Below are 24241 nucleotides of genomic sequence, written 5' to 3'. Positions count from 1 at the left end.
CCATTGTGTCTGTACAGTACGCGAGGCTGCTGTCGAGCCCAGGCGGCGCCAAGTCAAGGTCGAGGTCGAGGGCGAGGTCGAGCACAAAGGTACATAACACCGCAGTCTCGGCCGGTGGTGCGCGCATCTGCGCCGCGTGCGACGGCGGGAGGGCGCGTGTGTGGGTAGGCGGGTATGTGAGCCGCGGTGAGTGATGCAAAGGAGGCTCCTTGCGTCGCCCTTACTGTAGGACGTTGGGCCGGCGGGGAGAGGGGCTCGAAATAGATTTAGGTAGGGCAAGGGTCTCGTGGCTGCTGTGGCTGGGCCAGTCTGTGGCGGTGCAACAGCCTCGCTTACATCATCCGTCTGCCCCGGAAGGTTTACGCGGCGCGGCGCTGTCACATGCATCCGGCGAGGCGCGTTCACTTTCGTTGTCACATGCGCGGCGGCGGCCAACCACGGCGCGCGCAGGCTGAGACGATGCGCTTGTCGTGGGTAATGCACGACGCTTGAGACGACCATGGAAGACCACGGCTGACCTGCTGGGTATACCTTCCCCGGATCCTGCACTGCGCAGCCAGATCCTGCTCCTCCGCGTTCCCCAGATTCTGCACACCGGGCCACTGTGACGACCGGGTGCTTCGCTGCAGCTGCATTCATGACGCCCGGACGCGATTCTTTGTGTAGATATCCAGCAGAGAAGGGTCCGACGAGTCTTGTATAGACACCACGCACAGAGAGCACACCCACCGAACACGTCGCCATGATCGACCACGTCCTGGGCCGGCCGTCGGTGCAGTTCCGCAAGATCCAGGTGCTGGCCGTGGTGTCGTTCTGGTCCTTCTACCTCTACAGGTGCGTCCCCCTCCTACACTACGGCACCCGCTGACTAACCCGCGCAGAGGTGACCGCCACGGCCCGCCGCTGCTCCGGCGGCTCTCGTCGCTGCTCTCGGCCAAGCTCACCGTGTGGCAGTCGGTGCTCGTCACGCTGCTGTACCTATATGTCGCCCGCAACTTCGGCAAGCTGGTGGGCCTCGAGTGCCCGGAGCCCCTGGCGTCGCTGTACTCGCGCTCATACTTCCGCGCCACATGGGTGACGACGGCGCTCGACGCCGGCTTTTGGTCGGCCATGAAGATCCGCCGCAAGGGCCTGCGTGACGTGCTGTCCATCATCTTCAGCCTCTACTACATGGTGTGCGCCGAGCAGGCCGACGAGAAGGTGCGCAAGATCCGCGCCACGCTGACCGTCGACCACCTGCGCGTTTCGTGGAACAAGGGCACCACGCCGTACCTGGCTGCGCTGACCAACCTGATGCGCCCGCGTCTGATGTGGTACCCGCCGCGCAAGATCCGCATACCGCGCCCGAAGGGCAGCAGCTATACAGAGCCGGTCGTGGCCTGGCTGTACTTCAATGGCCCCATCAGCGCGCTGAAGAAGCACGACAAGATCGTGCTGGACGTGCCTGGCGGCGGCTTTGTGGCCATGGACCCCCGTAACCACGACGACAAGCTGATGGGCTGGGCTGGCAAGACGGGGCTGCCGGTGCTGAGCCTGGACTACCGCAAGGCCCCTGAATGGCCGTACCCGTATGCGCTGAACGAGTGCTATGATGTATATCACACACTGGTCGCCACGCGCGGCCGCTGCATGGGACTGTCAGGCGAGCTGGAGCCAAAGATCGTTGTGTCTGGAGACTCGGCCGGCGGCAACCTGGCCGTAGCCATGGTGCTCATGGTTCTGCAGAGTGGCTCGACCGAGACACGGCGCTGGCAGGGCGAGCGTGCACTGCCGCCGCCGGTCGCGTGCGTGCTGATATACCCAGCACTCGACATGAACATCGGCAACTGGATGACGGACGAGCAGATGGCCCTCATCCGTGACCGCAGAGTGCGCAAGACGAATAGGCCTATCCTGCGACACAAAAGCGAGGACTACCGCCAGCTCGCGCCCAATACGCCCTACGGCTCTGACGACTCTGGCAGCGACGACGAGAGACCGAGCCGTGACACCAACAGGCCGATGACCGAGCGCGTTCTCACCTCCCCACAAACTATGATCAAGCTCAACACAAACCTCACCAACGGCCATACCGTTGCAACCCCCGACCAGATGTCCCCGGTAGCAACTCGCGCCCCAGAAACACCCATACAGCCAGCCGCCACTGACCCGCCGCCCGTGACAGCCATCAAAACCCGCCTTGCCACGTCTTCGATGATCTCCTACTTCAACGACCGTATCCTCACGCCAGAAATGATGCGTGCCATGATCATCCTCTACATCGGGCCCCATCACCGCCCCGACTTCAGCACCGACTTCCTGCTCTCCCCCTGCCTAGCCCCCGACTCGCTCCTCGCCAAATTTCCACGCACCTGGATGCTAACTGGCGAACGCGACCCCCTCGTCGACGACACCGTAATCTTCGCCGGCCGCCTCCGCCACGCAAAACGCGCCGAATTCACCACGGGCAAGGAACTCGGCCTGGACTGGGCGCGCGGCACCTTCCGCGAAGAAGACTGGGTCAACGTCGACCTCGTCCCGGGCATCTCGCACGGCTTCCTGCAGTTCGTCGGCGTCTTCCCAGACGGCTGGAAGTACATCTTCCGCTGCGCGACGTGGATCGACGACGCGTTCGCCGCCGCCGAGGGCCGCTTCCCGGACAGCGCCGCCCCCAGCGCGCCCGTGACGCCGTGGTTCCGCGCCCCGCGCGACGACTACTTCGGCGGCACGCCCGGGCTCGCGGCCGCCGTCGACGGCCTGCGCAGTCCCACCGCCCGCCGCCACCACTACCGCTCCGGCACCGCGTCGTCCGCCGACGACGACCGGCCCCTCGAAATGAGCGTGCTGCCCAAGAACGCGCCCAAGTCCTCGCCCGCGAAAGATGCCGGCAAGGTGCCGCTCACGCCGCCGCAGGAACGTCCTGCGTCGAAGGCGGTCGGGTCCGCGGAGCGCACGGCGCGCGGGAGGGGAAGGGTCAGGAAGAGCGATCGCGGGCGCAGGAAGTCGCTGGTTAGTCTGGCGAGTGAGGATGATTTGCTCGGGAGGCGGATGAAGGGGCTTACGGGGGGGTTGGGGGGGTTGGCTGGGGTTGGGTTGGATGGGTGATGTTGATAGGTGTGGTATATAAGCATTTCGTGTACACAATTATAGAGCATGTTCGATACGATACTTGAATTCTGAGCTGGATGGAATGGCAGCAGAGGGTGCTGTGGCTCTGGGTGTAAATGTGGTATGGTGGGTGTGGATGGCGTGAGCAGACAGACGTGCTCGTCAAGGCGATATCAGGCATGCAACTTTGGGAGCTGTCCCGCTAGCACCGCGACTCTTGAAACACAACAATCTGATAGTTCTTGTTACCGTGCTTGGTCATGAGCCGATCGTTCCTTCCGCAAACATATACGCCTGTTTACTCTTATATCTAGCAGGTAGAGTATGATTGTCCAGTGGCTGAGGACATAGAGCTCCACCGCGAGCACCACCAGACCAGGATTCTCAGCAAGTCGGTACAAATCGTTCATCCTGGATCGCTCCTGAACGGTCGTTGAAGACCTTTAATATGCTCCTATACCCAGTCTCCCCTCTGCATACCCGGGCACCAAACAGGGGCGCTGGCCGACATGGCCGTACGTCGTCGACGACCGTACCCGTGGAAACCGCCAGTCGACTTTACTCCCGGGCAGGAGAGCGGTCCAAGTGTCCGCGGTGTTCGAGCCGAAGTGTTCCAGGTGTACTCAGGGGCAGGTCTATACCAGATATACGTTGTAGATGGTGAGTATTTGGAACACGTGCAATATCGTGCCGCCGCGAAAGAAGCTCAACGGAGCGTGTGCCCCGTGCGTGATATATAGTAGGCGGCAGCTGCCACAAAGAGATACCAATCGTAGCATCATGAATCAACGTGTCAAGAAATTCTTGCCTCATGCTTCCTCGTCGTCGCTCTCGTCCTCGTGCGCCGTGGCCCATGGGCTGCGTTTGCGGAGTGATACTCCGTACCTCTCCAGTACAAAAGGTATTGGTGCCAAAACAACGGCCAGGCCAGTCAGAACAAGGCAAGCGTTCCTTGTGCCAACGCCCAGAAACAAGCTCCTTCCCAGAAGCGGGAATGCAGCGCCAGCCAGGTTACGTACCAATCCCACACCTGCGAGACCTGATGCCGAGAAAGTCTTGTAGGCGTCTTCCGTGTATGTCAAAGTCATCAGGATGAGGCAGTAGAACGACCAGCCCCAAAAGGCGGATGCAAGGACCGGAAAGAACGGGTGGACATCTGGAGTGGCTGTGAAGGCGAATGCAAGCAACGAGATGGGCAACACCAGAGCAGCCAGCTTGGCATGGTACACTCGTGCTTCTGGAACATCGCGTTGACCAGACTTTGCTACCTGCCGTTGGTAGTACCGCTCTTGGAATATGTTCGTGAAGAGGCCAAAACAGATGCCGAACACGATGCCCAGAAAGCAGATGCCAATCCCGATAGTATCGTAGCCGTAGCCGCTGGGCCCGAAGATCATGTGGAATGCTCCGTTGAATAGGAAGGAGAGACCATAAAGAAAACCGTTATACAACGCACCGAATTGCACGATAGCTTCCGTCCCCAGGAAGCGGAAAGGTCGAGCAAGTGCTGTGCCGAATAGCTGCTTGGGTCCCCGCTGCTTCAGTTCGTCTGGAACTTCGATCGCATCATTTCCAGTGCTTTGTCTTAATTTCTTCGCCTTCTTCAGTATAAGAACACTGTGCCGAGTCTCGCCAAGAGAATATAATGCGATGACCAGGATGATCCAGAATGAGAGGCAAATGAAGAACATGACTCGGAACACTTCATGCCACGTCCTTCCATGCGCGATGAATGAGAAAAGCACGAAGCCCGTGGGCGAGCCGCCTGTGGCAGCCCACAAGAACCACGACATTGCAGGCCCGGTGTCATTGTGGTGCCAAAGATCAGCGATGGTGCCGCCGAAATTCGAGATGGTGGTAGACGAGAAGTATCCAGAAAGCAGTCTCAGCACGAGGAAAGGCACAAGGCTCTCGACGTAGGTAGTTGCCAGTAGTAGCAGCAAGAAAGTGCCGTAAGAAAAGATGTACACCGGTCGTCGTCCGTAGTATTCAGATAGTGGCGCCAGCGTCATTGGTCCAAAAGCCAGACCTAGAATGTACATGCTCAATCCTAAGGTGGCGACGTGAGCTGGAACATCCATGTCCTTTGCGAAATCGCCAGCGACTGGGGAGAACCTATGCGTACCTAGGTATCAGTAAACCGATAGTACACACCAAATCTCAATCCACCTACCCTGAAGCACCCCAACTGACGCTGAGATCAATGGGTATAATGGCTGCTACCATCAGCCATTTGCGCAGCGAAGGCCAGTTGCGTGGGTCTTCTTGGTCGTCATGGCCGAAGGTAACGACATTAGACCCCTCATCAACCCGCAGGAGCGGCGAGTCCTCCCTCACGATCTCGGTGGAGGCCGTCATCACTGCAACAAGATGTTTACGAAGCTGCTGCTGGAAGTGCTGCGTGTAGACGCCTCGTTGCGCATCGATGGGGTATCACGACATGGATGACGTAACCCTGTCACGCGCTTGCGCGTGGTGTTTGTGGGTCTTCTTATCTTCATCTCCACAACCACCTGACTATCTACATAGAGATGCCAAAATCACCGACTTCTTCATCAGGCTAACACGCTCCGCTGGGATGCGCTCTCGGAGGCTGAGGCCGTGCGACAGACGTGCGCTCCTCGGCTCGGTCGCATCCACACCGAATCCCCGATATGAAATTGCCATCCCCTCATTTACCCCGGATGTCATGGGATACAAGGCCAATTTGCCCCTGAATCCCCATGAAGTTCTCCCGTCTACCGGATAAAATTCTGGGGTTGGGGATATAAACATGGGGCATATGCGCCATGGGGGCCTGCTATCCGCACTGTCTACGGTTCAGCCGCTGTTTCAACCATGCGTTCCACTCTTGCAACCACAGCCTTGCTGTCGTTGACATCGTCAACATGGGCTGCGCTCAAGGTCTCGGAGAACAACAGCAGTCTGACCATCTCCAACGACCGCCTCGTTGCGGGAGTCAGCAAGTCTCGTGGCTACGTTAACCTGCTCACGCTCGACGGCCAGAACCTCCTGGGTAAGGAGAATGGCAACACCGGCGTGGGACCGTATCTGGATTGCTACTGCACCCCGTCTGGATTCTGGACACCCGGCCGCGGTAGCAAGGTCGACTACCAGCTGTTCAACGGCACGGACGCGACTGGTGTGAGATACGGCGGCATCAGCATGGGCGAGACGTACGCTCCAACTGGTCAGCGTCTCGAGCAGTACTGGTTCCTGAGGGACGGCGAGACAGGTCTGCACACGTTCAGTCGTGTTGCGTACTACAACGAGACTGCGCCGGTTCTGCGCAACCTGCAGGAGCTCAGGACCATGTTCAGGCCCAACCACGACCCGCCGCTGTTCACTCACTTCGTGACCAACGAGAACTTCGATGCCCCGAGGCCGGATACCGACGGTCAGGTGGTCGTGCAGGATGCTACATGGTATCTTCCCAACAAAGAAGACCCTTACGTGAAGGGCGTCGGTGACTACTTCACCAAGTACACGTAAGTTGCCGAAACATCAGATCACATCTCTGTACTAATTCAAAATAGGTTCCAGGACACTTGGAGGAAGCACAAGTCTCACGGCATGTGGGCAGACGGATCCGGCAGCAACAACGGAACAACCTATGGTGCATGGATGGTGCACAACACAGTTGAGACCTACTTCGGTGGCCCGTTGCACTCGGACCTCGTCGTCGATGGAATCGTCTACAACTACATCAGCAGCAACCATCACGGCGACCAGACCCCCAACATCACTCACGGCTTCGACCGGACTTTCGGGCCGCAATACTACCACTTCAACTCAGGCGGCTCTCTCGATGAGCTGCGTGCCGACGCCGACCAGTACGGTCTCCAGCCGAACTGGAACGCGAAGTTCTACGACTCCATTGCCAAGCACGTCCCCAATTTGATCACTGCAGCTGGTCGCGGCACGTTCAAGGCCGACATCGACCTCCCCAAGGGCGCGAAGAACGCGATCGCTGTTCTCGCGCAGAGCGGCGTCGACTTCCAGGACAACGTCTTCGACACCAAGGCCTACCAATACTGGGCCGAAGTCCCGTCGAACGGCAAAGTCAGCATCGACCGCGTCAAGGCCGGCAACTACCGCCTCACCGTCTACGCCGACGGCATCTTCGGCGACTACACCAAAGACAACGTCAAAGTCACCGCCGGCAAACCGACCTCCGTCAAGGCGAAGTGGTCCCCCGAAAGCGCCGGCACAGAACTCTGGCGCATCGGCACCCCGGACAAATCCTCAGGCGAGTACCGCCACGGCACAGCCCAGTCCCCCACACACCCCCTCCTCACCGAGGAATACCGCCTGTACTGGGCAGCCTACGACTTCCCGACCGAGTTCCCCTCAGGCGTAACCTACAAGATCGGCCGCGACGACCCCGCCACCGCGCTCAACTACGTGCACTGGAGCTTCGTGGGCGGGAAGGGCAACTACGTGCGCCCGGTCCCGGAGTACGAGAACATCAACAACTGGACGCTCCTGTTCGACACCAGCGCCGCGGCCCTCAAGCACAAGAAAACCGCGACGCTGACCGTGCAGCTCGCGGGCGCCAAATCCGCCGCAGGCAACACCGATGTCTTCAACGCGAGCGAGCCGTACGCAAACCTGCCCTACACCGTCAACGTCAACGGGAAGGACCTGCAGCCCTGGATCATCCCGTACCACCACTCGAGCTCGTGCGCCGTGCGGTCTGCGGTCGTGTGCTACAATATCGCGCACAAGTTTGTGTTTGAGGCGGGGTTGTTGAAGGAGGGTGAGAACGAGGTGGTGCTGAGTCTGCCGTACAAGGGGGGCAACTACGAGAGTGCGGTGTTGCCTGAGGCGTTGTATGTGCAGTACGATGCGCTGCGGTTGGAGGTTAAGTAGCGGATTGGGGCGCGGCCCTGCGGGTAGACTGGTTATTCATTGTATATGTTTTGTGTGAATGTTGATTTCCGCTTGCGTGATGCGTGATGCGTGATGCTCGTTGGGGAGTGCCAGTGATTTTGTGTTGTTTAACTTTGTAGCGGAACTTGGTTGCGGGAGGTGACGTTCAGGGCAAGGGGGTGTTGAATGTCTTGCTGAGAGCTCAAGACTTATTACTCTTGCGCACTAAGGCAAGTAACCAGATCGTTCATCGCGCAAACCATTGTTCCGAGCCAACTGTGCTTCGCATTCCACCCTTGGTACCGGGGATGAACGCTTCACGGCTGTGACTCAGTGTCGTCGTTTCTGGCGACGCCGTTATGCTTATGTCTCAATAGCTCACTTAGCATTTATATCAACTCTTAGATCCTAGTTAATGAAGGGAAGCTTTTAACTGCACTCTCCTGACAACCCGGCTGGTACAGATATCGAGGCTCTATGGGCGCAGCAGAGATAAGTTTCCGACATAGAGAGGTGAGTGCTCATGCATGAGAGACGAGACTAGAGACTAGGACCAGATTGAATGGTTTGCATGACTGTCAAGTAGCAATACAGTATGAACAATTCGTACTAAACCTTTGTCCGCGCTCGCAACCTAGCTACCTTGCACATACATATCCACCAGGCTGGCGATCAGACTGGATGCAGTGCTGACGTTCTGGGAGAAGCAAGCGAGACATTTGGCCGACTTTGGCTCATGACGATGGTATAGGTACTATACGCCAAGGACGCCATTTATGTGCGTTCCGCTCCACATTGGTCCATTGCACTCCATGCTGACACGCAGTCCAGCGCCCGGGACCAGTAAGAAATAGCGCTAGCGAGACCAACACAGCTCAAGGCCCAATCACGGACCGTGGCGCAGTCGTGCATACACGGCAGTGGAATCCCTGTCAATGTGAGTGCCCTACGAAGTAATTAAACGGACATTAAAACAACCTAGTCCAAGACAGCTATAAGTTCGAGACGCTTAACCAACACTGCTTATTCAATCCAAATCATCTTTGCTGTCCTCATCATTCCACTAATCTACATTCGCCTTACAAGCATTCGCCTTGCTATACACTATGCCCTTAATGGCTAGCATCCAGCATTCTATACTCCTCATACTCTTCTCCACGCACACTTACGCCCTCGTAACAACAACCCCACTACAATCCCAAGACAATTCAGACAATCCATGGTCTACTGAAGCCATCCTAGGCCTAGCAGCTATTGTAGTAGCAGTCATATGCTGCATAGTTAGTCTTGCCTGTCCTACAGTCTTCCAACGATATAGATGGCGTCGTGCTTGTGCGTCCCCTACACAAAGCTCTCCAGTGTTGGCACGAGATAGCTGACCCTAGCAGCAGCCCAATCACTGCTTCCACAGTCGGCATATGTGCCTGGTTCTTTCGGCCAGCAGCCCTGGCTGCAGCACCCCGTGATCGCGCACCACCACTACTACGTCCGTGTTGACCGGGCGGATATCCTGATGGGGGGGGATTCGTGGAGCATCATCTCACTGATACTGAATTCTAATACTGATCACCACTGTCAGCCGCTACTGCTACTCGCTACTTCCCCCACTCTACTATTCGTGATAAGCTACGCTGAGCGCAAGGAGCAAAGCACACCATCACTACCTAGACCCGCGTCGCAAGCCGGAAGCCACCACGATGAACCGGTTCCATCTAACAGTGTAACAAGCCTGTCGGCAGCAGGAGTGAGGAAGTCGAGTCGTGCTTAATCTGCAGGTAAACCTTGCGTCAAGCTCTTTGAAAGTGCTTGCGCAAGACGCTGCTGGATCCCAGCATACGACCAGTACCACCCGCACCCCAACTCGCACTCAAACACTCGAGTCCCACACACGAAGCGGTAGATAGCACCGTGACACCCCCATCTGTTGACGCTCCCCCTGTCTCCTCCCCCTACCTCTTAGTCCAACAAACCACCTGTCCAACCTCAGTCCACCAGAACCAGACAACTACCACCCCCTGCACGCGCGTAACCTCTCTTTGGTATCATCATAGCAGTCCACAAATACTACCTATCAAGAGACCAAACCACGTTTGAGTATGACACATGCAAGTGCCTAGGCTGCACTGAGGGACGGAGAAGCACGATGTTTTAGCAGGCCAGCATCCTGATGTACAAACCAGCAACATCACGCTCTCATACACCCACCCACACCCACCTTCATCCACATTGACTCACCTGCATTCGCACACTGAGTCGTAAACGCCACCGAAGCCGCGATCCCCATCACGACATGCTCATAGCAGAAGGCAAGACAACACTGTTTCAAGGTTGATGAAAAGGATAGAAGGAGGTATATGTTTGACCAGACTTGACTACTGAGGCTTTACCATTGCTGAGACTTCACTCTAAGCGACGCCGTCGGTGCTGATGGCGCAGCCGGATTGCACTTTGCATTCGCCAGGTCACTCGTTACGCGCTCACATGGGCGCTGCATTTCAAGCCAGTCGCCCGGTACGCAGGTTGTCTGGGTCTGAGAATGGGGTATTGCAGTATTCACAGTAGCCTCCTTCTTTACGTAGTCATAGCCTTCCACGATGCACCTAGAGAGGCCTCACGCAAAACGTGAGCGGATTAGCATACAGGCATGAGATGCAGGCATGGAGAGGTGTGCTCTGGCATAGAAGACGAGGCTACGGTTCAAGACTAAATTGCACGGGTTGCATGACCATTAAGTAGCAATACAGGATAAATTATTCATACCGAGCTCGACTGCGTGCTTTATGCTCACGCCTTTTCGATTCTCTGTTGATGCATCGGAGCACGGATCGAGGTTGACGTTTCGCAGAGGCTGGTGGGTCGCATGTGCGATACAAGCAAATAGAACCAAACCTATGTCAGTATGTTACTCTGAGGTTTGAGAGGGGTTTTCCTATGGCTCTCGTGTTGTTGCGCTGGAGATGCAGACAATAGAACGACCAAGCGTCGAAGCCGCACATTGGACTTTGAACTAGTGACTGGCGCTGCATTGATAATTGGGACCAAGCTGCAAGCGTCAAAGTACTGGACTACCAATTTTAGGATAGCGCTAGTCATCATACTTGAGTTCAGCCAATCCAGAGGAGTTACACCAGTACGCTAGCGCAAGCCACGAACAACCTGTCACACAATTACAACAAGATACTTAAGTATGCCTTACCGTGCTGGAATAATGTTCTCCAGCTCAAGTCGTTCACTGCTACTACTCCTCTGGTCTGATCTTCTCCACCGTCCTTAGAACGTCTTGTTTGTCAATTCAATAACATATATCCACCTTAGGAGCATTCACCCTGCTAGATATTAAGCTCTTGATGGCTAGCATTCAGCACTTTACATTTCTTATACTCCTCTCCACGTCTATTCACGCTCTCCCAACAACAAACCCACCACAATCTCAGGATAACTTCTTAAACAATCCATGGTCTACAGAAGCTATTCTAGGCCTAACAGCTATTGTTGTAGCAGTTATATGCTGCGTAGTTAGTCTTGCCTGGCCTACTATCTGCCGCCGATTCAGATGGCGAGGCACCTGTACGGCCCCTAACCATATCTTGTCGATACTAGTATTAGGCTAATTCTAACAGCAGCCCACTCGCTGATTCCACTCGGTCCACATCCTCCTACTCGTCCAGACCCATTCGTCCAGGAGCCATGGCAGCGGCCCCCGGTCACTACATATCACCATTACAACTTCCACATTGATCGAGCCGTTATCCAAACGGGACGGGAACCATAAGGCTTTGTCTCTCTGAAATCAATCACTGCTGTCAATTGCTACTTCCTCTTTCTACTGCCAATCGTCACTGCCAATCACTCTATTGATCGCCATTGGCCGGATCAAGCGAAAGCAGTGACATGTACCTCCACTGGAACCCACCCGCATCGCAGATCGCAAGCGACTATCCGTCCAGGGGGATACCAAACCGTCGCCCAACAGTGAAACAGCGCGTCTGCAACAAGAACCGCGGAACTCAACCTTGAAACTGGTGCCCCCCGCCCCCTCCACACAAACACTATCTCTCTCTCCCGTGCACACCTCCATCTCCATCTCAGACCGCAAACAACAACCGGAAGCTGCATGCGCCACCGCAGACCACAACTTCCCTTCTCTTCTCTTATTCCAACAGTTCCGCAGCCTGCCAATCCACCGTCTACCCGAGCCTAATCAGACAACCCGCCCCCCCCTAAGCAAACCCCGGTTCGCTACTGCTATCACTATTGCAGCCTATAAACACCATGTGTATACTGCATTGTACATAGGTACGAGGAAGACATGCTCAGGCGCTTAGGCGCTTAGGCTGCGCAAGAGGAGTTGGGGGAGAAGTATAGAGTTCTGGCAGACAGGCAGGCTTTGTAGTGTATGAATAGGAGTATCGCTTACACTTGTCTTACACTTGCCTTACACTTGCCTTGCACTTGCCTTACACTCGTCTTGTCTTGCACCTCCTCCTCCACCTCCACCTCCTCCTCCTCCACCTCCGCCAATTCCTCTACCTCCTCCTCCTCCTCCTCCTCCTCCTCCTCCTCCTCCTCCTCTACCTCCTCCTCCTCCACCTCCTCCACGTCCTCCACCTCCACCAATTCCTCTACCTCCTCCTCCTCCACCTCCTCCAATTCCTCCTCTACCTCCTCCAATTCCTCCTCTACCTCCTCCAATTCCTCCTCTACCTCCTCCTCCTCCTCCTCCTCCACCACCACCTCCTCCACCAAACAAACCACCAAACAAACCACCACCACCCCTCTCGATCGGCGGTGTGTCGACGGTGTATCACAGCCCACCAGCAACTAGATCACAGCGCAGAGCTACCCAGTTCCGCAGGCTGTGTGTGTGGATGCGGTACGAGGCTCTGCGCGTGTTTGCGCGTGGATGTGCGTGGCGGGGCGCGGGATGAGGGACCTGGGTCGTGTAAGCTCCCCCCCCCCCCCCCCCCCCCCGGGGATTAAGAGACGGAGAGAGGAGAGAGTGGGATAGGTTGTCTGATTCACAGTTCGCGGGCTGTGAAACGGGTCTGTGGGGGAGTCCTGGATATCAGGGGTCCGTCTGTATTCGTGACGGGACGGAAATGGTATTACACTGCTTCTTACACGCCCTCCTTATACTCCGCCTTTCCTTTCCTTGTCATCCCAACTTCATACACCCCTAAACGACCTCCTCAACCATCCGCCCTCCCCACGTCCCTCCCCCTCCCCCTTCCCCTCCTACACCCTTCACCACATCCCCCGCAAACACCCTCCCCACCGGCGCGCCCAGCCACTCCTCGGGCACGCCCACGCACACGCCTTTCGCGTTCTGCACGTAGCGCACAAACAGCGGATTGGCACGGTCAGCATCGCTCTCGATTTCCTGGCCCGACTCGTCGAGCTCGGCGGCGGTGGATTTGCGGCCGCGCTTCGGGGGCTGTTTCTTGAGGAGGCGGTTTATGGTGTCGAGCTGGTGGGTGGGTTAGTGTGGGATAAATATAAATGCTAGATATGGTGGGGTGTGGGTAGTAGGGTCTGGAAATGACAGGGTGAGAGACGGACCTTCTCCTCCTCGTTCCGCTTCTCGCTCAGATTCTTGCGGCGGCGGGCCATTTCGGCGCGGCGCATGGCGTGTTCCTCGGCGGTGAGGTGTTTCTTCTTCTGCGCCTCGTTGCTGAGGGCCAGCAGCGAGCCGTCCTCCTCCTGCTCGAGGACGGCGCGCTGGCGGCGGGTCAGCTTGGTCAGGTCGGGGGGCTGGCCGCTGAGGTCGTCGTCCGAGTCCATTTCGACGTCGGGCTCCGGGCCGGCGAGGTCGTCGTCGTCTTCGCCCTCGGCGTCGTCGTCGTCGCCCTCGGCGTCGTCGAGCTCGTCGAGCGAGGAGTCGGGGTCGCTGAGCTCGTCGTCGTCGTCGGACAGGGCGAGCTCCTTGGCTTCGACGGCGTCCTGGGCTTTGGTGAGGCTGATCTTGGGCTTGGGGGCGACGGGGACGGGCTTGTGGACGGGCACGGCGATGGGCTCGTCGTCGTCTTCGTCGCCCTCGGCGTCCATGTCGTCGTCGTCGCTGCCGTCGGCGTCCTCCTCGTCGTCGTCGTCATCGAGGTCCATGGCATCGGCGTCGTCGACGTCGTCCTCGTTCGCGTCGTCCTCGCTGTCGACCTCGTGCACGACGCGGCTGCTCCGCGAGGCGCGCTTGCCCGAGACGATGTTGGTGCGGCTCAGGTTGCCCTTGCTCACGGCGGGGGCGCCCGTGGCCTGGCGCAGCTTGGTGGGCGACGACTTGACCGTCAGCGACAGCGTCTGGCGCGTCTCCTCGGGCGACGAGCGCTGGATGGTGGCGGGCGCATCGCCGCGGCCGGCGGTGCCACGGCGCGGGCGGGTGGACGAGGCGGTCGGGGCACTGGGGGGCGGGTTAGGCGCAGCGCGGGTGCGGAGGCGGGGCATGGTGGTAGGCGGAGGGTAGTGGAGGCAGGCGGCGCAGAGGCAGTGGAGGCGGCGAGCAGGCGGCGCAGGAGCAGGCAATGGCGTCAGACGCGCTGCTGGATGCGCGCAGGGGTTCACGGGTGGCACAGAGCTGGCGCGCTGCATTGGCTGGTGGGCTTGCGGGCTGCGGGCGCTGCGGCTGCTGACTCTCCGCCGGCCGCCTGTCTCTGCGCGGCGCGTAGCGACACGGCGCGCTGCTGCTGGGGATCAGCCACATACCTGCTGGTGTTCCACTCGTGGTTATCCTCCGACGTCTCGTACTCGGTGCTGAGCCGCCGCAGGCGCTTGGCTGCGCGGTCCGTCATGGCAGGCGGCCGCGGGATCCAGCGAGAGCCGTGGTGGGATGCGACGGAGCCCGGCCTGGCCAGGTGGAGTTGCTGCGATATCTGAAGCTCGTCGTCTTGTAATGAGTGTCGAATGCGGCAAGGCGCGTCCGTGCCTCGGCACTCACCTCAACTACACCTGTAGCTGACTACCCTTGCATGTCCTTCATCACCTTTGCACATCATCTTCAATCGCCTTTGCATGTCACCTTTCATCGCCATTGCATTGTGTCGGCATTGGATACAGCACTCATTCGATCTGACTACTTATTGAACCAACACCACAGTGTAAACATCACAGCACACACCACTTGAACTGATAGAACCCAATAGTAGTCTGACAACTCCATTGAAACTAAACACCGTAAAACAGGATAACTACAGTACTTGATACAATGTAACCCGCCAGCACCTTTCCAACATGAATCAAAACACCACACCACTTACCCAAACGGACCCAATGAAGTGAGTCCAACGAAGTAGATCCAACGAAGCAGATCCAGCAGATCCAGCAAATCCAGAAGTAGACCTCACGAAGCACATCTAACGAAGCACACCCAACCCCCCACCTAAACATCCTCAACCCCCCCAATCAACCCCGTAGCATCATAAAACCCCCGCATCCGCTCATCCACCAACACATCCCGCGCCTGATTAATCCGCGCCATCCGCTCCGTCGCCGCCCGCTTCGCCGCCTCGCCTTGCACCCGGTCCGGGTGGTGTTTCAGCGACAGCGCGCGGTGCGCTTGGGTTATCTGCGCGGTAGTTGCGGTGCGCGGGATGTTGAGGAGGGTGTAGAGGGGCGTGGGGGGGAGGGTGCCTGTTGGTTGGGGGGGTGGGGGTGGGGGGCGGGAGGAGTGGGTGTTGCGGGGGTCAGAGGAGGAGGAGGAGGAGTGGGAGTGGGAGTGTGAGCGGTCGTATGTACCCGAGCGACTGCTAGAAGAGCCCGTATGCCCGCTAGAGCCCGTATGCCCACCAGAGCTAGAGCCTGAACCCGAGCCTGAACGCGACCCAGCGCGCTCATACCAGTCCGGCCGCGCACCATACGCCCCCGCCGCGCCCCGCGGCCGCCGCTCCTCAGTGCGGTACCCCCGCGACGAAGACGACGAGTAGTCTGCAGACCCACCAGCAAAGAAGCCCTCCCGCGAGGACCCCGACCGCCGAGTCTCCTCATCAAGCGCGTCGCGCACACCGGCCCAGTCGAACGCCGAAGCCCCCGAACGATGTGAGGAACCCGAACCACGTGAGCCACCCGAAGCCTGCGTGCTCGACCGAGATGAAGAACCACACGCCTCCTCACCCCGCCCCGCCCCATCGTGCCTAAAAAACCACGCCTCAGCCGCGCGCCGCGCCTCGCCCCGCGACACCCCCTGCGCGATCCAGTCTCTGTACACCTCGCCCGCGAGATCCAGGAGTTCGCTTGTGGAGTGGGATGGGTGGGGTGCGTGGGCGTCTGGGTAGGGGTCACGGTCGCGGTTAGGGTCGCGGTTGGGGTCACGGTCGCGGTTGCGGTCGCGGTCGCGGGTGGTGCATGAGGGGGCGGAGTGGGTGGAGGTGTGGGCGGTGGAGGCGTAGCCTGTAGACCCGTGGCCAGTGGAAGCGTAGCCGGTGGAAGATGCGTACGAAGAAGTGTAGCCAGAAGGAGAAGCCCCGTACGAAGAAGCGTACTCAGAGGGCGACTCGCACCGCTCCCCCGAACCCGAACCCGCGTACCCAGACCCGTACGCGTCCCCGCAGTCGGCGCAGAACGCACAACCCCCGGCGTCTGCCTGTGCGTGTGTCTCACGCGCGCGCTCGCGCTCGCGCTCTGAATGGCCTGGACGGTGCGGACGGTGCGGATACTCTGGATAGTCTGGGTACTCAGCATACCCCTCACGCCCCTCGCGGCTCTCGCGGTACCGCCGCCTGTCCTCTCGATACGCCTCCTCACACCGCATGTCCCCCAGCGCGTCGACGGCCCGGCGGTGCGCGGTGCGCGGCGAGTAGCCGAGGGCGAGGTAGTGGGCTGTTAGGTCTGCGAGGAGAGATTGCTGAGATGGAGACATTGTGCTTTATTTCCTGCGTTTCTTTTCGTTTCGTTTGGGTGAGTTGAGTTAAGTTGAGTTGAGTTGAGTTGAGTTGAGTTGGTTAGTTGGTTGGCTGGTTGCTTGGATGATTTGATGACTTGATAGAATAGTGCTGCGTGGTTGGATCGAGTTGCTTCACTGCTTCCTGTACTAGTTGAGAGTTCTACTCGAGCCTGCTTGTTTGAGATGGGCTGGATTTTAAGGGAGGGGGGTGAGTGCGAGGGGGAGGGTTGTGGGTGCACAGTGTCGAGGGGTATGGGCGGACGGTGCTTGTGGGAGGGAGTGCACGGCACTGTGGAATTACGGTGGTGGGCTCTCGAGGGCACAGTGTGCACCAGGTGTGTTCGATTTTGAAGCATTGATTAATTATTAACAAAGTGATGGTGTCGACAGTCACCCACGGCCGGAGCTTCACACTCCCCCGCTCACGCCTTCACGCTCACACCTCCCGCTCATACCTTCACGCTCACAAACCCCAGCTTATCAACCTCGTCGCCCGCCCGCCCGACAAACCCAACAAACGCGTACCCGCTCGCCGCAGTCCGCTCAACGCACGTGCTCGTCTTCGTTCCCGCGGCCACACTCCTGCCCGCGCTCGTCCGCAGCTGCGCATAGAAGATCCTTGTCTTGCCGTCGCGCTCGCCCTGGCACAACGTCGCCGCAGTCAATGTCTCGCCAGCATTCAGCGTGAGCGACGACGCGGCGCCGCCCGTACCGCCGTGCGTCAGCGTCTGTCCGGACGCTAGCCCGATCGACACGCCGTCGAGGCGGTTCTGCCCGCGCAGCGAGACGCTCGCGACCTTGGGCGAGCCCGCGGCCTTCAGCGTGTCCAGATCGTTGAACCACGTGCCGAACTCGCCGCCGTACGCGTCGCCGATGCGCAGCGCGCCCTGCAGTGTCCACGCGAAGTCGACGAGCACCGGGTTGTGGTCGCTCAGGATGCTGCCGTTGGCCTGCAGGAACATGTCGCCTGCGTAGTCGAAGGTGGTGGCCTGGAGCGAGAGCGCAGCGGAGCCGCGGTACCACACCTTGTCGACGGTTTCGCAGGCGGTGGTTGGCGAGGGGTTGGTGCAGAGCAGGGCCTCGCTGCCGCCGACGGGGGCGACACCGTTCTTGACCAGTTCGAGCCAGACGTCTTTCATGCCATTCTCGGTGGCGAAGATGGCGGGGATGTCGTCCTTGCGGGTGTAGCGGGTGTTGGAGTCGCCGAAGACGACGACGGGGTTGCCGATGGAGTTAGTCTTGATGTGGTCTGAGACCTGGCGGAGGTTGGACGCTCTGGCTGCCAGGTCTGCGGCTGTGGTACTGATGTTGTTAGTCACGTTCACGATCAGGTGACTGGACTTACCCAGCGTCAGCATGCAGATTGTATGCGTCCACCCAGACACCCTCTGCAAACTTCACTCTCATGAAGGTAAAGCCCTTCGGCGTCAGGCAGTCCGCGCTACTACATGGTTGTCAGTTTGGGTCCACCCCTATCCACTAGGCGACTTACTCAAAGGTGCTGCATGTGTTCCACTTGACTCTTTCAAAGTCTGTGAAAGGGAAGTTGCTCAGCGAGTTCAATCCACTGCCAAAGGGAACTCCTCCACTAGTCGCAGTCCTGTACGGGTGCTTGTCGTTCGCATACAGCGTAGCGTGGTAGTTGAAGTCTTCCTGGACATGAATGAGGTCGATATCATGCTCGGTGAGGAGCTGGCCAATGCGCGCTGTGTTGACCGTCTTGTCGCCGGGCACATCGTTGCCATTCAGAAGATCAGGCAGACCGGCGACATTGAACGTAATGGTGTTGAAGGTCCCTGTTTGGGCAACAGCAGGCTGGAGGACCAACAGCAGCGAAACGAGTGTGGACAATGCGGACGGCATGTTGGCGGCAGACTGTGTCTGTACTTTCTCACGAGCAGCGCTACACTCGACTATATACCACCCGCAATGTATGTGCTTTCAAGCATCGTTAACGCGTCAGGAGCACATACTACGGGACCCTTGAGTACTGAAGCCGAGGTGTTTTGCGGGCCATACTGAGATCGGCGAATTGTAGAGGCAGGTCGACGCACGCTCGGTGGAATACAGCAACAGCATTGATTGCTGCAGGATCCCGTACGGCGCAATGCCTTGAATGAAGAGCCAAGACACCGAGATAGTCGTTGTGAGCTAGCGTCTCCGCAGTAGTGGACCAATTGGCAAGGGGCAGAGGCGCATGTGCCAAACGGCGATCGCAATACGATAGGTCCGGCACCTTGCCGGGGGTTTATAGGCAGGAGATTGTATGAGAGCAAAAGGCAGGTAGCAGTGACATGCAGGCTGCTGACATCTGGCATGGAGGAGTTAGTATGACGTCACCGTGTTATGGGAAGGAAGCAACGAGGAGCTCAAGTACTCGTTGCACAAACATATGATTATTGCGTAGGGAAAAAGGCGGACACAATGCATCTACGTGCGACAATGCGCCATTACTTTCTATGGTGGACATGTAAACGAAGGTAGATTACGGCACCCAAGCGTCCCTATAGTTGACTCGATTCAGTATCCGTGTATGTCTTTTTAGGTAATACGTCTAAGCCTCCCGGAGGCATTGTTATACTATGGGGACCGTGGTAGCGTCCAGTCTTCGCTCGAACACTGCTTATAGTAGTTGGAGATCCACAGCCCCTGCGTCTTTTCGTATGAAGAAACATCCACCGCCGAGTCCAGTTTTGTGTAGACATTTCCGGTGCCGGGCATTGCTAAAACAGCGCCGAATGAGCGTCGCCGACACGATGTTATGCCAAACACAGAAATGACTGGGGAGTGTAACAGCAGCGGTCAAATGATCGATACATATTGCGTTGGTGGAGTGAGTGTTATGCATGTAGCTCTTTGAACCACTGCGAATCCTCCAGGTTTGCCAAAACGCTCGTTGGAGAAGCTCAGGCGACATGGCAAGGGTCGAAAGTCAGGACGTTGATACCATGCGGTTTGTAACCCTCCGCTCCTCGCCTCGCCTCGCATACGCAGAAGCAAACATGGCCTCCTCTTCTTGATATTCTCTATTACAGTGTTTCTCGTATCCCCTAACGTCTCCAGAATCTGAGCTCATTAGGCTGCTTGCCTTCTCGTTCTCCTGGTGGAAGAGGACACCAAGCCGCTGCGTAGTCTTCGTTGGGGCTGGGCTTGATGAATCTCACACAAGGCCGTCTTCCCTTGATACACAAATCGCAAGCCCATTGTTGGTCCCCAGCAGCTTGTACCCAGGTGCATGCTCGACGGCTACCCGAAAAGTGAGCATTTATGCACATCTTTTTGAGGTCGAACCTGTACGAGCTCCGATTCCTTGTGAATTTTGCCCATCGTAGTCGTTTCGGAATAGTTCTGTTAACCATCTTTGTGAAACATTCGCTGAGTGCAGTCTCCCCTGAGGGGGGACTGTTGAAGTTGACCCAGCTCCATTGATTGTTATCTTGGACCCAGAGAACATGTGGGATGTCTACCTCACGCCCATAACTTGGGTTGACCCGTTTGTGTGGTAGACGAAGTAGTGGTCGTCCTGGCCCTGTAATGACGCTGTGTAGATCTTGGCGTTTGGAATCCTGGGGGCTATCAGATTCGATGAGGCGCTCACTACCCTTGGTCGGCAATGGCGTGGTAAAGTCGCGATCTCCGACGGATGATAGGCGAGTGCGTTTGCTTCGTCTTAGTGGCATCTGATCAGTGACGCTGAGTTGTGGCATTGTCGCGTCTACAGGGTCAAGTTTGAACAACCGCTCCTCGCTCCCCTCCTGTTGTTCTATAGCCACCGCTTGTCGCGTGTCGTGGTTTTGGTAGCGAGATATCTCTAGGTCTCTCTCGAGGCGCGCATTCTGCAAAGACAAGTTACTGATCTCGCATTGCTTGCTTCGAAGTGAAGATCGAGTAGCATTAAGGTCATATTGGGTGGCTCTGAGCTCTGTGGTGGCGCGATCAGTTTGCGTTAGAGCGCTTGCGAGCTCATCTCTGAGTGCTTCAACGATCTCCTGTTGCGATTGCTTGAGCTGCTCGTATTGTATGAGTAGGTTCTCAACGCGAGCGTTGCGAAAGCTTGATGCCATCGTGCGGCTTGTTGTCGTTGGTGGGGGTGAGGAGAGGCCAGACAAGGTTGCGAGTTTGACTGTGGGAAGCTAAGTGAGAGTGGAATCCGAGCGCAAAACAAACGAGTCTCTTTCACTCGCGTCAGAACCTTCCAGAACCTACTCAGCGCCACATTAGAATGCCTTAAATTCTTAGAATCGTCTTAAGGCTTTGTTCTGAGATACTGTACGAAAAGAGTATGTGCCTCCGGGCAACGCAGAGGATATCCAATTGCCATGCTGAGACGTGTGCCTGAATTGACATCGCCTTTGATGGCCGCATTGGGCCGCATTGGGATATTCTACCAACTAAGTAGATTAGATCATCTGAACAGAACAGTCTAATGCCATGTTCTGATTAAGCCCAGTGATGAAGGTGCCTCTCAGTCAAAACCTAAGATGGATGCCGCTAGGAAGACTCTATCAGATCCATGCAAATAGGATGGATCGTGGCCCGACTCTGCCAGATGATTCTATTTGGAGTCATACTCACAATACTTCCAAATGACCGAAAAAGTTCAGACAAGGTTCCGGTTTTTAGGTGAACATATATCGGATCGAATTGGCAAGACCAAGAAGGCTGTGGGCTGCATCCACAACGCCGAAGACGAGATTGTTAGAGCTCTTCATCCTGAAAATAACCAGCTATTGGCATATCAGAGATTGCCACGATTAAGACTCCTACCACTCAATTGTTGATTGTAGTACCTGCATGAGGCTGGTTAGGCTGCCCATCAATGAAGAAAGTTTATGACTGCCCAGTCAGGTCCAGCTGTTGAGATGTCGTTTAGGCTGAGATTTTCCATCAAAATCAGGATGGCTGTCATGGAACATGTTATACGTACCGGTGCGGAATGATACGGATGTCGTTACGCAGAGCGCAAAAAAGAGGGGCCATTTGCCGAGCGATCATCACCCAAACAAGTGCGTCATATCCTACCTAGGTATGTTCACGCAACAACAATCGCAGTCGGGCTTCATGAGATCCACGCCATTTCGACCGAAAATTCGAAATCCATGGGTGCGACTTGGGATTACGCAACGGCATCTACAAGCTAGCAGATGAGTGATGAGATCGAAGAGGCAGAGAAACGCTCGCTGTAGCGGACGATGTCGAACAAGTACGCAAGTTACCAGATTTGATGATCGACTTTAGAAAGAGCAATGGAAACGCAAGGCCAAACGATGTCGAGAGAGGGCAGAATGACAGCCGTTGCTCGTACGTAACGAGAGGACGCTCTTGGTAAGGGCTGGAAAAAACGTCATGAGCCAAGAACCTCCTTCATCGAACCTCAACGGCAAACCGCCGTTACGTCTTTGTATCGAACGTAAACAAAACCTACATCGGCGCTCGATAATAATGTCTTCAGCTACGCGCACCGTCCTAGTCACAGGCTGTTCTGATGACTCTCTCGGCTCTGCTCTCGCGCTCGCCCTACACAAACACAGCGACCTGCAGGTCTTCGCAGCAGCACGCGACACATCAAAGATGGCTGCGCTGTCTTCCGCTGGCATCAAGACACTAGCATTAGATGTCACGTCCTCGGACTCAATCAAGTCTCTCGTTGAAGAGATCACACAATTGACCAAGGGCAAACTCGACATCTTGATAAACTCCGTCGGCGGCGGCCACTACCAGCCATTCCTGCATCTGGACATCGATAAAGCGAAGCAGCTATTTGACGTAAACGTATGGGGCTTCGTGGCAACAACGCAAGCCTTTCTCCCGCTCCTGCTAGCCAACGCCGAACCCGGAAAGAAAGGCCGCAAGAGCATTGTCGTCAACAACACTTCGATCTCGTCGGTGTTGCGCACACCCTACCACTCCGCCTACTCGGCGTCAAAAGCCGCAATGGCCATGTTCAACGACATTCAGCGCATCGAGCTGGAGCCCCTCGGCATCAAAGTCGTGGACCTCAAGACCGGCTCTCTGGAATCGAACTTTGGCGAGAACAAGACCAATCCGTACGAACTTCCAGCGGACTCACCATACCAGCCGATCAAGGAGGAAGTCGTGAAGATCATCAGCGGTGAGACGACAGAAGCATACGCGGAGGATAGGAAGGCGTGGGCGAAGAACGTGGTCAAGGACTTGATGAAGAACCCGGACAGTCCGCCGCCACAGATCTGGAGAGGTGGTGCTGCAGGCACTATTCAAGTGAGCAGTAAGATGGACAGCATTTTGCCGGACTACTTGACAGATGGGAGCTTCCAAGGACTGGGAGGGCTGGATAAGCTAGGGAAGATGTTAGAAAAGCAGGGAAAGGGGGCTTGAGGATATTCGTGCTCGTGACAGACTTGCAACTTCCCGGATTGCAAATGAATACTATGATCTACAAAGTCATTGTGTGCAGATTGTCCCAGATGTTGGTGCATGGTGCTCCTATACATATCTCGCAAGGTACAAGTTCTGGCTACTCATTTGTATCATTCAGCAGGTCCACAACACCTTGATTCGAGGCAATCAAGGCGGTTGTTATTGTGTAAAAACACGTGAATGTCAGCTTAGAAGTACTTGTATCCATCACATCTGCTTGGCCATACAGAGCCAGATAGAGGTGTGTTGAAAAGTCCTAGACCTCAACAGCGTTTCGACCACATTTACACGGTTTTCACGAGACGGTCAAAGCTATTTAGCATTGCACTTCCGTAAGATGCTTCAGTCACAACTCAAGAAATCGTATCGCCCCTATAGCGGCTGAGATACTCAGTCTCAAGTCAAATGCAGACGACAATCGCCGCCCCTTAATGAAGCAAAAGATGCTACAAGGATGTAGCCAAAGATAGACATAACACGACAGAGACTCGGAACCCATTAGTATCGGGTACTGCACCCAAAGCCGACCAGCTCAGCCGTACTGGTTGCATCGTCCAGCGCTCCCTAGTACGGAGATACTTCGTACTTCGCGACAACCCAATCTACCCAGTACCGGCGACAGTCACTCGGCCGGATGAGAGCAGGCAGAACCCATCTGCATAGAGGAGCACCCAGGATGCATAGCATCAACCATCTCCGCGGTCACACCCCACGCGCAACACCAACGCTAAGCATCCGCAGGACACCGCCCGTCAGAGCCACCAATCTAGGTAGCAGATATGAATACCACACCGCGAGCGCATGCGGTGAGAGAGCTCCAGCAGTGCCCCACAAATGGCGTGATCGTACGATGTCAGTTGAGTCTCCGAGACGCGACCGGGAGCTCAGGGACACGTCGGTATGCGTGGGCTTGGGTTGGCGGTCAATCCTACTCGACAACTGTACTGCCGTTTTGCCGCCGTTGTTCCCCTTCCAGCCCTATGCAGCTCGGGCGAGCACGGCCTCTGCTTGAGG

General features: G+C 56.8%; 10 protein-coding genes across 10 annotated transcripts; 5 read left to right on the top strand and 5 right to left on the bottom strand.

The window, feature by feature from the left end:
* Nucleotides 1-458: 458 nt before the first annotated feature.
* Nucleotides 459-3084, top strand: C7974DRAFT_364480 (Alpha/Beta hydrolase protein; the record flags this gene model as incomplete). Its single annotated transcript, XM_046139798.1, has 2 exons — nt 459-834; nt 882-3084. The coding sequence occupies exons 1-2, from the start codon at nt 743-745 to the stop codon at nt 3082-3084; spliced, it is 2295 nt and encodes a 764-aa protein (XP_045993833.1). The 5' UTR covers nt 459-742.
* Nucleotides 3085-3861: 777 nt separating this feature from the next.
* C7974DRAFT_31975 (major facilitator superfamily domain-containing protein) lies at nt 3862-5579 on the bottom strand. Its single transcript, XM_046138724.1, has 2 exons — nt 5261-5579; nt 3862-5202 (listed from the first exon to the last, which is right to left on the bottom strand). The coding sequence occupies exons 1-2, from the start codon at nt 5443-5445 to the stop codon at nt 3897-3899; spliced, it is 1491 nt and encodes a 496-aa protein (XP_045993832.1). The 5' UTR covers nt 5446-5579; the 3' UTR covers nt 3862-3896.
* Nucleotides 5580-5600: 21 nt separating this feature from the next.
* On the top strand, nt 5601-7991 carry C7974DRAFT_400330 (polysaccharide lyase-like protein family 4; the record flags this gene model as incomplete). The annotated part of the gene is made up of 2 exons (XM_046142492.1): nt 5601-6575; nt 6624-7991. Coding segments are annotated over exons 1-2 (1982 nt in total), but the record flags the coding sequence as incomplete, so codon positions are not given.
* A 1074-nt stretch (nt 7992-9065) lies between these two features.
* C7974DRAFT_378732 (uncharacterized protein) lies at nt 9066-9727 on the top strand (the record flags this gene model as incomplete). The annotated part of the gene is made up of 2 exons (XM_046140423.1): nt 9066-9291; nt 9351-9727. 2 exons carry the CDS (start codon nt 9066-9068, stop codon nt 9725-9727), a joined length of 603 nt encoding a protein of 200 aa, XP_045993830.1.
* Nucleotides 9728-11132: 1405 nt separating this feature from the next.
* On the top strand, nt 11133-12219 carry C7974DRAFT_400329 (uncharacterized protein). The gene is made up of 2 exons (XM_046142491.1): nt 11133-11524; nt 11578-12219. The coding sequence occupies exons 1-2, from the start codon at nt 11307-11309 to the stop codon at nt 11729-11731; spliced, it is 372 nt and encodes a 123-aa protein (XP_045993829.1). The 5' UTR covers nt 11133-11306; the 3' UTR covers nt 11732-12219.
* Nucleotides 12180-14840, bottom strand: C7974DRAFT_474372 (PAPA-1-like conserved region-domain-containing protein; the record flags this gene model as incomplete). The annotated part of the gene is made up of 5 exons (XM_046146603.1): nt 14656-14840; nt 13519-14353; nt 13199-13426; nt 12399-12780; nt 12180-12220 (listed from the first exon to the last, which is right to left on the bottom strand). The coding sequence occupies exons 1-5, from the start codon at nt 14739-14741 to the stop codon at nt 12180-12182; spliced, it is 1572 nt and encodes a 523-aa protein (XP_045993828.1). The 5' UTR covers nt 14742-14840.
* An 87-nt stretch (nt 14841-14927) lies between these two features.
* Nucleotides 14928-15552, bottom strand: C7974DRAFT_400324 (uncharacterized protein). The gene has a single exon (XM_046142490.1). The coding sequence runs from the start codon at nt 15334-15336 to the stop codon at nt 15115-15117; it is 222 nt and encodes a 73-aa protein (XP_045993827.1). The 5' UTR covers nt 15337-15552; the 3' UTR covers nt 14928-15114.
* Nucleotides 15553-17150: 1598 nt separating this feature from the next.
* C7974DRAFT_31896 (Endonuclease/exonuclease/phosphatase) lies at nt 17151-19011 on the bottom strand. The gene is made up of 3 exons (XM_046138682.1): nt 18321-19011; nt 18174-18272; nt 17151-18130 (listed from the first exon to the last, which is right to left on the bottom strand). Exons 1-3 carry the CDS (start codon nt 18689-18691, stop codon nt 17278-17280), a joined length of 1323 nt encoding a protein of 440 aa, XP_045993826.1. The 5' UTR covers nt 18692-19011; the 3' UTR covers nt 17151-17277.
* Nucleotides 19012-19705: 694 nt separating this feature from the next.
* C7974DRAFT_31912 (uncharacterized protein) lies at nt 19706-21243 on the bottom strand. Its single transcript, XM_046138694.1, has one exon. The coding sequence runs from the start codon at nt 20890-20892 to the stop codon at nt 19879-19881; it is 1014 nt and encodes a 337-aa protein (XP_045993825.1). The 5' UTR covers nt 20893-21243; the 3' UTR covers nt 19706-19878.
* A 525-nt stretch (nt 21244-21768) lies between these two features.
* Nucleotides 21769-23254, top strand: C7974DRAFT_400319 (uncharacterized protein). The gene has a single exon (XM_046142489.1). It carries the CDS (start codon nt 22175-22177, stop codon nt 23183-23185), a length of 1011 nt encoding a protein of 336 aa, XP_045993824.1. The 5' UTR covers nt 21769-22174; the 3' UTR covers nt 23186-23254.
* The last annotated feature ends 987 nt before the right edge of the window (nt 23255-24241 follow it).

The sequence above is a fragment of the Boeremia exigua genome (genome assembly GCF_020726555.1).
Source record: "Boeremia exigua strain MPI-SDFR-AT-0100 chromosome Unknown C7974scaffold_10, whole genome shotgun sequence".
Taxonomy (NCBI): Eukaryota; Fungi; Ascomycota; class Dothideomycetes; order Pleosporales; family Didymellaceae; genus Boeremia; species Boeremia exigua.
The sequence above is the reverse complement of the archived record's forward strand: the minus strand, read 5'-3'. Positions and strand labels throughout refer to the sequence as shown.

Excerpts from the sequence above, each read along its gene's own strand:
- C7974DRAFT_31975 (XM_046138724.1), bottom strand. The coding sequence starts at position 5,445 with ATGACGGCCTCCACCGAGATCGTGAGGGAGGACTCGCCGCTCCTGCGG. Across the intron at positions 5,203-5,260 it reads GTCAGTTGGGGTGCTTCAGG|GTTCTCCCCAGTCGCTGGCG; the intron begins GTAGGTGGATTG and ends AGGTACGCATAG.
- C7974DRAFT_400329 (XM_046142491.1), top strand. The coding sequence starts at position 11,307 with ATGGCTAGCATTCAGCACTTTACATTTCTTATACTCCTCTCCACGTCT. Across the intron at positions 11,525-11,577 it reads CGATTCAGATGGCGAGGCAC|AGCAGCCCACTCGCTGATTC; the intron begins CTGTACGGCCCC and ends GCTAATTCTAAC.
- C7974DRAFT_400324 (XM_046142490.1), bottom strand. The coding sequence starts at position 15,336 with ATGTTTAGGTGGGGGGTTGGGTGTGCTTCGTTAGATGTGCTTCGTGAG.
- C7974DRAFT_31896 (XM_046138682.1), bottom strand. The coding sequence starts at position 18,691 with ATGCCGTCCGCATTGTCCACACTCGTTTCGCTGCTGTTGGTCCTCCAG. Across the intron at positions 18,273-18,320 it reads AACACATGCAGCACCTTTGA|TAGCGCGGACTGCCTGACGC; the intron begins GTAAGTCGCCTA and ends ACAACCATGTAG. Across the intron at positions 18,131-18,173 it reads AATCTGCATGCTGACGCTGG|TACCACAGCCGCAGACCTGG; the intron begins GTAAGTCCAGTC and ends TAACAACATCAG.
- C7974DRAFT_31912 (XM_046138694.1), bottom strand. The coding sequence starts at position 20,892 with ATGGCATCAAGCTTTCGCAACGCTCGCGTTGAGAACCTACTCATACAA.
- C7974DRAFT_400319 (XM_046142489.1), top strand. The coding sequence starts at position 22,175 with ATGAGCCAAGAACCTCCTTCATCGAACCTCAACGGCAAACCGCCGTTA.